Genomic DNA, 14,271 nt, shown 5'->3' with positions numbered 1-14,271 from the left:
ATGCTTCATGATTTAGGAAGGAAGGCACTAACGGATAGTGCTAGATTACGCCTCATGCTGTACTGGCGGAGACTCTGGACAACCTCGTAACTGGCACACTATGCCGAGGGCTTTAAAGATCTGATACACTGTGATCGTTCTAAAAAGATCTCTTGGTTAAAGCAGGCTAGATCGCTTTTGTTAAACAGGTGGATTTATGGGAGAACCCTGATAACGCCCGGTTCCCATCCAGAGAACAAATGAAGGAGATGTATTGGGGATGGTGGATGCCAATAGATACAGGAATAGTGACCCACTGACGGGTCAATTCCTTATGGTTAAACCAGCTCAAAACTTTGAACCCTACTGGGTTGCTATTACAAAGCAACTAGATAGAAAGCTCCTGTTTCAACTGAGAGTAGGTACGCTTCCAGTCAAATTGTTTACCTCAAGGTGGGAGGCTTCAACGGACACTCTTTGCCCTAGCTGTAAGGAAACCCCAGAGTCTGTGGCTCACTTGTTATTTGCCTGCCCCGCCTACATTGTCCCGGGACGAATATGGCTGGCCCCCATTTGTCGAGTCCTGGGGACAAGGAAGTGTGTTGAGGCGTTAAGATTGATCCGGACTGAAACATGGATGCCACTTAATATCGCTGCAGCCAAATATTTAGGTTGGGCATGGATTATAAGAGCCAAAGCTACTTTGGCATCATGATAAATATGTATAGTGTACATGTTTTCATTTCTTATATAAATGTGCATATATATGAACCTACGCATGTGCATGGCCCCTAAACTATCAACATTGCACATTGCACTGCTCCACTTCGTCACTATTATGTGCTGGGTTTCCATGTGTTACTACTGATTTTAGCTCATTGTTTTAAAACGTTTATATAGATGTCTTTTAACTGAGAGATGCTTCTCATTTTAGTTGATTTTATCCGCCTTTATTGGGTGTTGATGTTTTGGATTATGCTTTTATGACAAATTGTCGAATAAAGTTTGAATGACTAATGAACTGATCCACTTTTTAAAATGTAAAAAACATTCATCACTTTTAAAGAGGATTACCAGCAGAAATCAACAAAGCACTCAAACTACAGGTAACTACAATGTCACAAAGAACTTTTATAATCAAACTTTAAAGCGAGGACAGGAAATGAGTACTTAAAGTGCAATCAAAAATAAATCACAATTGTTTTCCTTTTCAATGTAAAAAAATATGTTTCAAAAGCACGTTTTTAAACAGATTTGGCACAGGAGACAAAGGAACTATTTGTGTACTGTGTAAAACGACAACAAGCATACAATGGGTGCTCCTAGTTCAGAATAGCATACTACGGGTATTACATTTGTTAGAGTATTTTAATAAAGACAAATTAATGTAATTAACATGTAGAATGTACGTGTAGGCCTAAATGAAGAAGTCACATTTCATAATGGCAAATGGGAGCAATAGGCTCCCATAGTAAGACGTGTTGAGTTAAAAATGCTTCTGAATGCAGTTTTCTTTTCCTTTTTCTTTTTTTACTGACTTTAAGTTAACATTCCTAGTAATGTGAAGAGTTCCATGATCAAATGTGCTAAACTAACGCGATCTCATGATGAAGGATAGTATTCAAACTTCTTATGGAAAGATATCTCAGACAATACAATAGTGTGGTGGATGATGTAGTTAAAATTTACTTTAAAGTTTCTTTATAGACAAGATTTGTAAGCTAGAATGTATGTGAAAGTGATGATTTCATTAAAAAAATTACAGACCTAACTGTGAACTGTTTTGTGTAGAAGAAGCCGGTGGAAACCGACCACGATTTTCACAATGTTACCAGAAATGTAACATTAAGAATGTAATAATCTGACTTTTTGTTACAAGACATTGTAGATGGTAGAAGCTTCACATTACCATGAAGACATCGAAACCTCATTGGCTGAAGAAACTCAAATATCGCAACAGATGTATTAGTTCTAGATATCGAAATGTTATAATAGTGTGTATTCTTAGATTAGCAACTTCCCCAAGGCTTCTTTCCTGCAGCCACACAGATACCCAGACTATTTGCACTCTGGACTTCTGCACTTTGCGCAGACTATTCTAAGCTCTTTATCGAGTCATTTACTGAGACCTATTTATTCCCCTTTGCCAGAAACCATGCTTTATCTCTAAGACTCCAATGAATATTCTAAACTTCTCCTCAAGATAAGTGATACTTGAATTTCCTAAGCTTTATACTTATAGATCTCGAGTTCAAACTCTTCATGGGTTTTAAGATACTTTTCTCAAACTTGGTATTAAGAATAGGGAATTACTTTGTATGGAACCCACTTTATGCTGTATGTTCTGCATTGTATTGAATAAATAATTGATGCTTAATAAAAACATATCATCTAAAGAATTAAAAAGAACCTTTTAAACTTGCATCAAATTTCATCACTGACTCTTAAAACTGATTATTTAACTGTGGTGAGTACTTTTATCGATATTGCAGCTTCAGATTAATTCATACCTGCGTCAAAGGCCCAGAGCCTTTGGCCCAGAAACAGCAGGGATTTTTTTTTCTTCAGTTATGCGGAGATGCACTTCCTGATGCGTAAACCACATATTTATTCAGCCCCCTGCTCTCTCACATTGTTATGGTTGCTTGAAAGAAGCAAAACAGGTTGCATAGAAGCCACCTTTGTTGTACGATTAGGCTCAAGCACTGAACTTGCAATTCGGTCAGTGGAAAGTCTCCACAACTACTTCACATTGACTTATTTTCAAATTACACTACAACACCACCACACCTTTAAGACAAAACAGTGCAATCACTCTGGATAAATATATACTTTTGGATACAGAGACAAATAGCATAATTTTGGAGTAATTTTTCGCAAAACACCTAGAAATACTTGATTTTTCTAATGTGTACCTTTCTCTTCTTCTCATGGCTGATGTGGTATTTGGCCAGTACATATGAGAGTTTAGACAGTGCAGCTTCAGGAGTCATGTCCCCTCCTGGAAGGACTCCTGCTTCAGTGAGAGTCTGCAATTTACAAAAGAGACGTTTGGTTACAAATGTGACATCTTTGAAAGATACCTTCAATATTCTGATAAGTACAACTTTAGGAATAGAGACAACTTCAGTTTTAAATGCAATACAACTTCATGTAATGCAAAACATTGAAATAAAAGATGTATATAATAGGTTACATTATTTCCAAGTAATCAAGTCTACTTTCAATTAGCAGTGAAATTTGAAGGGTGGCAATTTTAGACATGCTTGTCTACTCTACCACCCAAATCTTGCCCAAACATTGGTTACTACTGCTGTCAAATCTACCAGACATATGCCAAATACTGTTCCAACTGAGGGTACCTCATTCCTTCAGTTAGTTAGTTTGCCAATGAGAGGACCAGCTGGATATTGCCAATGGTGTGTACAATATATGGCCTCTCTTAGGTTATCTGTTCAAACTGCTTCTCTTGAGTGATGAGGAATTCTACTCCTAGTCTTGTTCAACCCCCTTCCCCACTTAAGATATTGCACTAAAAAACGAAGTTTCTTTCTGCACGGCACTCCATTTTATTTGACAGATATTAGCAAAGTTGGCCCTTTATTTCCCATGGTATCCCACTGTTAGGCTTATTTACATTATCTCAGATGTGCTCTCTGTGAAACTGTACAGTGTGGGTTGCAATGTTGTGAAATGATCTACACCACAAGGTGTTGTAAAAGTGTAAATGGATGGGTAGCAATGCCTCTTAAAGGCATTAGCCAAATGATTTACATCAGCTCTTTAACACCTTTAGCAGGCAACTTCCTTTACAGTCATTCTAAATGTTAGTCTCAAGATTAACAGGTTTTTTACACACAACCCTGTGATTTGTTGTCATGTTCAATCACGCTGAAGACCGAGGCACAGTTACACAACAGAAGGATCATCAACTGAAGGAGCTACCTAACCCAGCTTACGGTAAATTGGAACAGTGCTTAATACACCCAATTGTTTTTTGTTTGTTAACTAAGAAATGCAAAACTTGAAGTCTTGTATCCAGCCTATACTGGTACTAGAATCCTAGTTTACCATTTAAAAGTCAGCTAGCCAGGATAAAGGGGGACCTCTTCTATGACTCACATATAAACATGATATTCCCAGACTACACGAGAATGGTCCTACAGCAGCGACAATCTTTCCAAGCAGTCAAGGCACGACTACGAGAGCTCAAAATTGTATACTCGCTCCAGTCCCCTGCACATTAGCGAATTATATACAATTTACGTACTTTGATATACTGGAAGTGGTCTCTAGCTGGACAGACGAACAGATACGAACCAAGCCTCACACTCCTCGCCAGTGTTGGTGCGTCCATTGGGGGCGATGGGGTTTTGCCCTACTAATGCCAGGCCCCATTCAACTTCTTTGTTCTACTTCTCCGAAGCTAATTCCAATCAGGGACGCTGAAGGGGGCGGGGCTGCAGCAGCACTCACGGAGTTGAGTGACAGCAGCATACTATACAGTCACGTAGAATCCGACTAGGTTCTTTAGAAAGCCCTCACTCACCAACCTAGTTGGTGACATGCTTCATCACTGGGCCCCACCAGGAGAGTCCGAATGCCACCCTGGTGTGCTTCAACGCCAGAATTACTGAAGAGCGGGTTTTATTGTGGATTGCGATCAGTGAAAGTGAGTTAAAAATGTCTAGATTATGTCAAAAAAATAATTGTTATTACTTAGCCAATTACACAAGAATAAAAACGAAGTGTGGGATGTGTCAGCTGAATAAATTGTTCAGCTATATCCCTTAGTGTATGGTCAACTTGTTTCTGCCTATGAATGGTGATTAACCAGGCATTCGTCAGGACCAGAGAGGTGAACCTCGGCAGTATGGACGCGCTAAGGCCCACCCTAACCAGAGGTTATAAGTGTGAAAAAAATGTTTAAAAACTTGATAATCAAGTATTCCTCATGTTAAGAGGAACTGAGTTTATACTGAAACAATGTGAATGTTTTGTAATGGACAATGAAAAACATGTAGACAAAAAGAGTAAAAACATACAAAGTGTTATTTGGATGCGATTTTCCGTGCGTTTGTCATAGCGAAGCATACAAACATTGGTGCTCTTCGAGGTGCCCTTGAACAGTAACATAGATTCAGTGTGCTATTGTGAGTCATCATGTGCACTTATTTGAAATAAGGTTGACTTATTTAGTGGGACTACCGTAATGTAAATCTATTGCCATGTATGCCCATTGCAGCGTTTAGCGATAGCAGTAATCTGTAGAATGAAACACTATCTATATTTAAACGACATTCAAGTGCTGCTGGGCAAGTATGGTTCGTAAATTTAAGAGGTATCTTACATAGGGTGGAATCATTCATCACACCATGGGTCTCGGAAGGGGGGTAGTGGCAAAATTGCACACCCTGAAAATAAAGAGAAACAAGTAAAGGGAATTAAATAAAAAATCCCGAACACGCAGAGGTTCCTTATCTCATGCCTTCAGATCGATGCCAGGCACCCGCTTGGTACCTACAGCGTTCCTCATGAACCGGACCCCGCTGGTAACTGATTCTCAGTCACCGGCATGGTTTTATGCTGCCGGGAAAAGCCTCGGATTGCGCCGGGGGCTGGACGTGTGTCAACAACGTTGCGTTAGCGTGCTTAACATGGCGTGATTGATGGCCAATCACAGAGCTTATGTGAAATTGAACAATCTGGAAGCTGAAGAAGAAACTTGTCTCAATCAAACAGCTAGCGCTATTGACAGCTTTTGTTTAAAATTTGGAAAACTTTATTGACACCGCTAAAAACCACTGGGCCCGATTTATACACTGTGATGCTAATAAGCAAAATCAGGAAGTGGGGGTCTGTACCAGAGGGAAAACGAGAAGAAGTAAAAAGGTAGAAAGTTCACCATTAAGAGAGCAGAAAAAAATGTGGGCATTATCACTAATTTTTATTGAGGAAGTGTCTCCATTTACAACGCCACCTCCGTTAATTCATAAGATCTTAGTAATTGAGATATTGATACTACACATGGTAGTAATGGAGAGAAAATAAGTCCAAAAAAAAACATCTAAGAATCAGCATCAGAATACTTTGCCCCATGGGATATGGTCATCAAGTCCTTGTAAGTGAGTGCCCAAACGGTACACCCACCTCTGTACTTTCTATACATGATTTGTTGTGTATTATTTTGTCTTTTAACCTGTTCGATAATAGTCCACCTGAGGTCCTTTAAAAAAGGCCGTAGCCTTAGAGACGCTAGAGACAGGCCCTTCAGGAAACCTCCATCTATAACTGAGTCATGGGCCCTACCAAAAGTAGTGGGTAATTTTTCTTGTGCAAACTGTAGCATTTGCCACCTAACTACACATACCAAGGTCTTGAACCTTGAACCAGGAAAAACGTGGGCCCAGCATGCCCTCACTAACTGCAACTCCACAAATGTGGTCTACTAGATCAGTTGTCCTTGTGGGTTGCGCTATGTAGGCATGACCACACGTAAAGTCAAACTACGTGTGTATGAACATCGAAGCAACATTAGCTGTGGTCGAGTCACTACAAAACTGAGTGAGCATTTTTTGCAGCACAATCACACCACAAATGACCTCACGTGGACTAATCTCGAACAGGTTAAAACACAAAATAACACACAAGTCCTGTATGAAAAAGAACAGAGGTGGGTGTAACGTTTGGGCACTCACTTACAAGGACTTAATGACCATATCCCCTGGGGCACAGTATTACAACGCAGATCCTTAGATGTCTCTTTTCAGTCTATTAGACTTATTTTCTCTCTATTACTTACCATGTGTAGTATCAATATCTCAATTACTAAGATCTTATGAATTAACGGAGGTGCCATTGTAAATGGAGACACTTCTTCATAAAAAAATTTGTGATAATGCCCACATTTTTTTCTGCTCTCTTAATGGTGAACTTTCTACCTTTGATTTGCAGTTCACCCAGCACCCCTTTCTTCTTCCCGTTTTCCCTCTGGTACAGGTCCCCACTTCCCGTTTTTGCTTATTAGCATCCAAGTGTTTAAGCTATGTCAATAAAGTTTTACAAATTTTAAATGAAAGCTGTCAATAGCGCTAGTTTTCTGATTGAGACAAGTTTCTTCTTCAGCTACCAGATTGGTCAATTTCACATAAGCTCTTGACACAAGCTCTGTGATTGGCCATCAATCACGCTGCGTTAACTATAACGTGATGTTGCCAGACACGCCCAGCCCCTCGGCGCAATCAAAAGGCTTTTCCTGACAGCGTAAAACCATTCCGCTGAATGAGGATCAGTTAACAGCGGGGTCCGGTTCATGAGGAACACTGTAGGTACCAAGCGGGTGCCTGGCATCAAAGGCATGAGTCGATATGAAGACCCGAGATTAGTAACCTCTGCGTGTCCAGACTTTTTTTATTTAACTCCCTTCCCTCGCTTCTCTTCATTTTCAGGGTGTGCCATTTTGCCACCACCCTCCTCCTGAGACCCATGGTATGATGAATAATTACACACTATGTAAGATACCTCTTAAATTTACGAACCATACGTGCCCAGCAGCACTTGAATGTTGTTTAAATATAGATAGTGTTTCATTCCACAGATTACCACAATCACTAAACGCCCCAATGGGCATACATGGCAATAGATTATTTGCTTTACAGAAGTCCCACTAAATAAGTCGACCTTATTTCAAATAAGTGCACATGATGACTCACAATAGCACACTGGATCTGTGTTTCTGTGTTCATGTTCAAGTGCACCTCGAAGAGCATCGATGTATGTATATATGTTTCGCTATGACAAACACAAGGAAAATCGCATCCAAATAACCCTTTGTATGTTTTTTTCTCTTTTTGTCTATATGTTTGTCATTGTCCTTTACAAAACATTCACATTGTTTCAGAATAAACTCGGCTCCTCTCAACACGAGGAATACTTGATTATCACGTTTTTAAACATTTTTTTCACACTTATAACCTCTGGTTAGGGTGGGCCTTAGCGCTTCCATACTGCTGAGGTTCACCTCTCTGGTCCTGACGAATGCCTGGTTAATCACCATTCATAGGTAGAAACATGTTGACCATACACTAAGGTATATAGCTGAACAATGTATTCAGTTTACACTTCCCACACTTTGGGGCCGATTAGGATGGAGGATTTTCCGCCTCCTCCGGGCCGGCGGAAGCCACCTCCGGCCCGGAGGAGGCGGAAAATCCTCTGCGGAGTCACCAAAGACCCACCGCCAAATTAGGATGGCTGGTGGGTCTGGAATTCCGTCCGCCGCTTTTCCGCCGCGGTCGGCTTCCGACCGCGGCGGAAAAGCTATAACATGGCAGGCGGTGTCTATGAGACACCGTCCGCCATATTATGATGTATGTGTAAAACTGCTTTTCCAAGGCGGCTTTTCCGCCATGGAAAAGCATACGGACATTCACTTTGGGGGCCCGTTGCGGGCCCCCTGGGTGAATGGGGGGTGGGGGGTGCACATGGGGGGTACCTATGGTACCCCCTTGCATTTGCGTGCACAAAGCGGCAGGCACCGTGCGGTCCCTGCCGCTTTGTGCATGTAAATGTAACACATGCTTTTTTAACATTGCGGCGGGTGCAGCTTGAAGCTGCACCCGCCGCAATGTTAAATATGGAGGATGTGACCGCCACCCTGGCGGTCACATCCTAATCAGGACGGAGGGAACGCCGCAGCCCCTGCGGACGTTCCCTCCTCCTCAAGGGTGGCGGACGGACGCAAGTCCGTCCGCCATCCTAATCGGCCCCTTTGTTTTTTATTCATGTCTGATTGGATAACTAATAAAAATAATTTTTTTGACACTCAACATTTTTAACTTACTTTCACTGATCACATTCCACAATAAAACCAGCTCTGCAGTAATTCTGGTGTTGAAGCACACCAGGGTGGCATTCGGCCTCTCCTGGTGGAGCAATTGAAGCATGTCACCAACTAGATTGTTGTTAATGCCCTTAGCCATGGCTTTAAGTGGGCCAGATCCTAGTTATAAAAAGCAGGTGCCACGACGGGTCCCTATCCCGCTCTATGACTTTACCCTGAGCCAGGGTGGGAACTTAACTCTGCAATAGTAGTGCTGGCCGTTGCTTTTGATGTAACTTCAAGAGACTCTTTTTTCAATTTTATATAGCGCAAACTTTTAGCGCTGTACATGAGCACCAGTTATTACACACGTACAAATTCATTTTTTGAATCACCGGATGTTGGAGCAGAAGTATCCCAGAGAACGACAATTTTTAAAGTGGTAACAGAGGGTTGTGCATACTTGGAGCTAGAGGTGGGCAAGCCATTAAAGTTCAAGCCAGGCTTAAGCCAGATGCCTGGATCAGCGTCGAGCCCAAAATGAGCCAAACCTTCATGTGACTTCTGCCTGCCACCCAAGCTTTAACCGAACGTGCCAAGAATGACAGAAATAACATTAACCGTTGATGTAAAACAGGAGAGGGGAAATAGTTACCCATCTAGTGGCTGATGGCAAAATGTGAAATCAGAAAACCTAGGAATTTTACCTGCTTGTAAAAATTGTGTGATCCTTGTTCCATTTCAGGGCAGTTTGAAATAGGTAAGTTTAGGGTGTGTGCTATGGAAGCTCTTGTGTCTGATCTAAATAGACTATAATGTTGTTTCATATAAGAATGTAGGCCACATACAGAGTGCACATAACTAAGAACCTGGTGCGGTAATGAGGGGCATGAATATTTTGAAGTTTATGTTACAAACTGTGACTTGTGATAAATGCTTTTCAATGCAGCAATATAATCTAATTTAAAAAGCTTCTGCATGTTAAAGCAAAGGACTTTTTTTTCAACTTTGAAGAGTCTGTATTATATTGCTATATGGGCATAGTTTAAATGCCAAACATTTCCAGGGCTCAGCTTGTGCATGGGTTCTCATAGCTTAACCAGACCACTAGCTCGGCTCTGGCTCTCCCTCTTAATTCTTTCACTCGGCACCTCAACTTAAAGCATTACAGTTTTCTCTTAGAAAGATATATGTGGAAAAATTTTAGTGAAATCAGTCTTCTTGTTTAGTATTTTAAAGGATGCAAGTGGCTGTTTGAACATTGTCAAATTGAAATGTTTAGCTTTGATGAGGGTGGTAGGCCGCAAATCTCAGAAAGCCTTTGACTTTCTTTAACGAGGCCGCAATAGTAGCAGATAGCATTTCTAAATGAAACACAACTTCCTGACAAAAAGTAGAGGTTAGGGATCCTTGCTGAGGTCAAAAGTGACTGAAGGCGAACTATCACAGAGTTCAGCTGACAGGAGACATATCGCCTCCATCTACAGTCCTCAGAAGAACACTTCACCTCATAAAATAATCCAAATACATAATTTCTTATATGGACAGCCATGGGTCTGGTCTACTTGCAAGTGCACCTGGAATCCTATCATTGAAATCTGAACCCTCATTGAATGGATGGGCTCGAAAAGCAGTACTGCCTGAGGCATATTTTGAAAATAAAAAGGTTCCATCAGTCAGAAGTAACTCATCTATATGATGTATAAGTATGAGGTAAAGGTGTAGTTTAAACGTAGCCATAAGGCAAAAGAACACTGGACAGGGTTGTAGACAGATCAGAGGTACACTCAAAAGGGGAGGCTGTGTTCTTAGGGGATTATTTATTGCCACGATGGAGTGTTCTAGAAAGAGGTTTTTTAAAATTGAAGACAAGTGGGGTGAACATGGATATGGGACGTTGCTGCATATTTGGATGCATAGAAGGACTGTTTCATAGCCATTTTTGCTTTTGCTTATTTGCCTCCATTCTGGTACGTCAGACTGGCGGGGTGCTAGTCACGATGGCTTTGAAGATGATGCAGCTCGCTCTAAAGGTGGTACGGGTGACCAAGGGGAGTGGGTGATTTCTATTAGGGTATGGGTGAGGTGGTCATATTTCTTTAGGCCCTTGATTAAGTATCCTTTAGCATATAGGTTACCCTTAATGGGTCCAGTATCAGTGAGAACATTGAGCAGGATTTTGCCACCACCCACAGGTCATAATTCGATGGCTTGAATAACAGTTTTGAATCTACTTTCTAGAAGTAATATTTTCACTTTCTTAAGCAGAGAGATTGGGTACTAAGTCATCTTGGTTTTCTTGGCAATGTGCCTCTTACACGTCAGGTCCATGTCAAGGGTGCATCTGAGTGGATTGACATTGGTTAAAATTGGGCTTTAAATCTGGAATGTAATAACTGCACTTACACAGTTGCTTTATTAACCTTCTTGCTTTCACAAATTTGCTTGAAAATGCACCATTTGCCCACTCATTTTTCATAAATGTTGCCGGGGGAGAACCCCCCGAATCTCTCTTGGGTTGTTTGGGCCCACTCGCTATGCTCGCTTGCCGCGTTGCACTCTGCCACACATTTTACGCCTCCCCACTTTCAAATATGTTTTTGTGTTAGTATTACCCAATGATTGGCAAACCGTCAAAAGTCCCCCTCCCCCGGTGGTAGAATAACACACCACGAGCGTCAGCGTTCTGACAGATTGGCAGCTCCGGACCAGCGGGCCCGGCCTGCCAAGGGTGGCAGGAGGACTGCTGACCTCACATCTCGCTACGAGCAATGAAAACAAACACACGTTCGCATTTCGAAATCTGTTGGAGTGAGAAGTTGAGAACAGGACCCAATATACCGGTCACAGTGGTCTCCCCAGAAGAGGGGGTTTCGCGCTTCAGTCACTGCCCGACGGACGCACAGGAGTCCTGAGGCGTCCCTTGGACTGCGGGACTCCCGTTCTGGGAAAGGGTGGTTTACTTGTAGCGGGTCCCACTCCAGCTCAGAGGCTGACAGTGCTCTTAGCTGTGGGGGAGCTAGAATTACGCCACGTCCATCATGAGGACGAGAGAGTAGCGGAAGGGTGCTCTTTAGGAACTTCTACGTATCTCTATGAATCCAACTTCCTTTGAAGTAAAGAGAAAAGATGAGCACGGTCATTTCTAGCAGTTGAAGATTTCAATTTCGTTCCCTTTTAAATGTCTGGGCACTAAATCACAACAGCACATAAGAGTACTACAAAAACACTACAGGAACACTACAAAAGTAGTACAGGAGAACTACATTGTAAGAGCAGCACAGGAGCACTACAAGAGTGATGCATGAGCACTGCAAGAGCGATGCAGGAGCAGTACAGGAGCACTGCAAGAGCAGTACAGGAGCACTACAAGAGCCGTACAGGAGCACTGCAAAAAACAGTACAGGAGCACCACAAAAACTACTCCCCCTTTCATCCCGCGTTCACCTACAGAGCTGCCAGGGTGCCCCTCTGCGCACATTTGTGCATCTTATAGGGTACACAATTCTAGTTAGTGACGTGCCCCGTGTCTCGCAGCAGCACAAGGTGAAAACCCTGCAACGAGCAAAACAAAACAACCCCCTGTATGGGCGGCGAGTGAACACGCCGAAAAAGAGCCCCTGATCGACAACAAAGGGCTGCTTGTGGAGGTGGGTTATTGTGCGGCTGTATCAACGTTCTGTATGGTCCGTAAAACTCTGGGAACAGGCTAGCTCTTTACATACACGTGTGATGTGATATGTTCTGTCATTATGTGCCCTCTTTTATTATCACCCCCAAAAAAGAGGAAGGGCAAGACGTAATTCGCGAACACAAGAAAAGCAAAACAAGAGTAAAGACCCTAATTGAGAAAAAGACTGAGGACAGACAGCTACCATCCATGCGTTGTGTACTGGTAGTACATTGGTAGAGAAGCGTGGAAGGAACCGGATTTATTTAATCGAATGTTATTGAGAGATATGGGTGCAGTATCAGCCAATCTTTTCCCATGGTTTATACTGCAAAATGGAACGCCAAAGACTAAACAGACAACTTGACGTCAAAAACCATGGAATCACACGAAAATTAATCTCAATAAAAATCTGCATAGTCATGCACTCAATTTGTCTTTACAGTAACTTGAAAACAGATATGTCAGGGAAGAGATCAAAGATCTAAAACTACTGGAGAAGGGGCTGATAGGCAGTGTAGTCTGGGGGACTTTTGGTGACTTTATGCTTAAAAGCGAGAGTTGGTTGTTGACTTGTGGGAGTTCAATATAGGGGGTTGTTTGACATGAAATCAGTTGAATGTGGTGAGTTGGACATGGCGGGGGTGGGGGCGGTTCAGTAAAACGAGTATGGAGCAGTTAGATATAAAACTGATAGCTTACACACAGCGGGAGAGCTGGATAAATACCGGAGAAGACTAGCCAGTTAAACTGAAAGTGGTGCTGACAGAAGCAGCGGTTGCCAAATAAACTTAAAAGGGTGTTTTACAGATGCAGGAGGATGATCTGTTATATGCTGCAGATTAATGCTAAGGTTTGTTAGTTATATATTAGTGGGAGTGGTTTGGTTTCGGGCAGTTGACTTCTACGGCTGGTCTTGGTGAGACTTATAGGTTGGTCCTGTCCAGATGTAGTAAGCGGCTGTTTAGATTTATGGTTAAGTGGTCAGTCAGATAAGGGGGTGGTGAATCAATGTTGCAGTTTAATATAGATGTGGGATAGTTACATTTTGGGTGGGGATTGACTGTTAAGGGTTGGTTTAATTCTGGGTGGCAGTGAAGGCTGCAAGTTTAGAGACAATTTAATGTGGAGTACAATGTTGGGTTACAGAAGGGCTGTCATTCTGCTTGGGGGCGGGTGTGGCTGTCAGCTTGGAGAGTTGGTGTTCTGGTATCTGTTCTGATAGGTTGAACAGGGATACGCTTGCGTCTATTACTCACCCAGGTCAGCAGGCTTTCGCACAGCTCCACCCGATCCACGGCCTCTGTGTGAAGCATGCTGTGCTCTGTTCGGAAGGTACTAGGGGTTCTAAGGGTGCGGGGCTTCCTGAGTTACTGGTATCGGCTCTCGGGTACGGTGTTCTCTGGCTGCGGCTCGCGTTGTCTTTGGGCCCGGCAGCTGCCACCCCGCACGCACTTCGCAGAATCACATTCCAGCGTTCCCGATACTACGTGCACATCCTTGATCACGGCCAGCTCAGCCACACACATGGGTTCCCAAGACCTTCTCAGAGCCCAGAAACAGCGGTATGCTCGTTCGCTCAGAGTACTGGAGTCTCCCGCTCAGACATTACAATGTTTTTCAGAGACAAACGAGCTAGCTTGGTGCATGAGTGAAATGGATCGGGTCCTGGTTACTTAAGAGTTCTGCCGGAGCCTAGACTAGAGCTTTTAAGAGCGGGTCAAACTGAACTCCTGTGCTCGCTCGTTGTTCTTCATCCAAAACAGACGCATTTGTTTCGCACCAGCATTAAAATTAAGCA

At 42.6% G+C, this 14,271-nt stretch overlaps 1 protein-coding gene across 4 annotated transcripts in view; it reads right to left on the bottom strand.

Moving 5' to 3' along the window:
- Nucleotides 1–14,271, bottom strand: part of LOC147690253 (60 kDa lysophospholipase-like) — a 520,410-nt gene that overhangs the window by 194,003 nt on the left and 312,136 nt on the right. For all 4 annotated transcript variants that reach the window (XM_086937888.1, XM_086937890.1, XM_086937887.1 and 1 more), the window contains one exon: nucleotides 2,895–3,008. In XM_086937888.1, the coding sequence (XP_086794014.1) occupies nucleotides 2,895–3,008 (114 nt within the window). The remainder of the gene's footprint in view (nucleotides 1–2,894; nucleotides 3,009–14,271) is intronic.

The sequence above is a fragment of the Lissotriton vulgaris genome, chromosome 9, assembly GCF_964263255.1.
Source record: "Lissotriton vulgaris chromosome 9, aLisVul1.2, whole genome shotgun sequence".
NCBI classification, from domain to species: domain Eukaryota; kingdom Metazoa; phylum Chordata; class Amphibia; order Caudata; family Salamandridae; genus Lissotriton; species Lissotriton vulgaris.
Note: the sequence above shows the minus strand (reverse complement) of the source record. Positions and strands in the feature narration are given on the sequence as shown.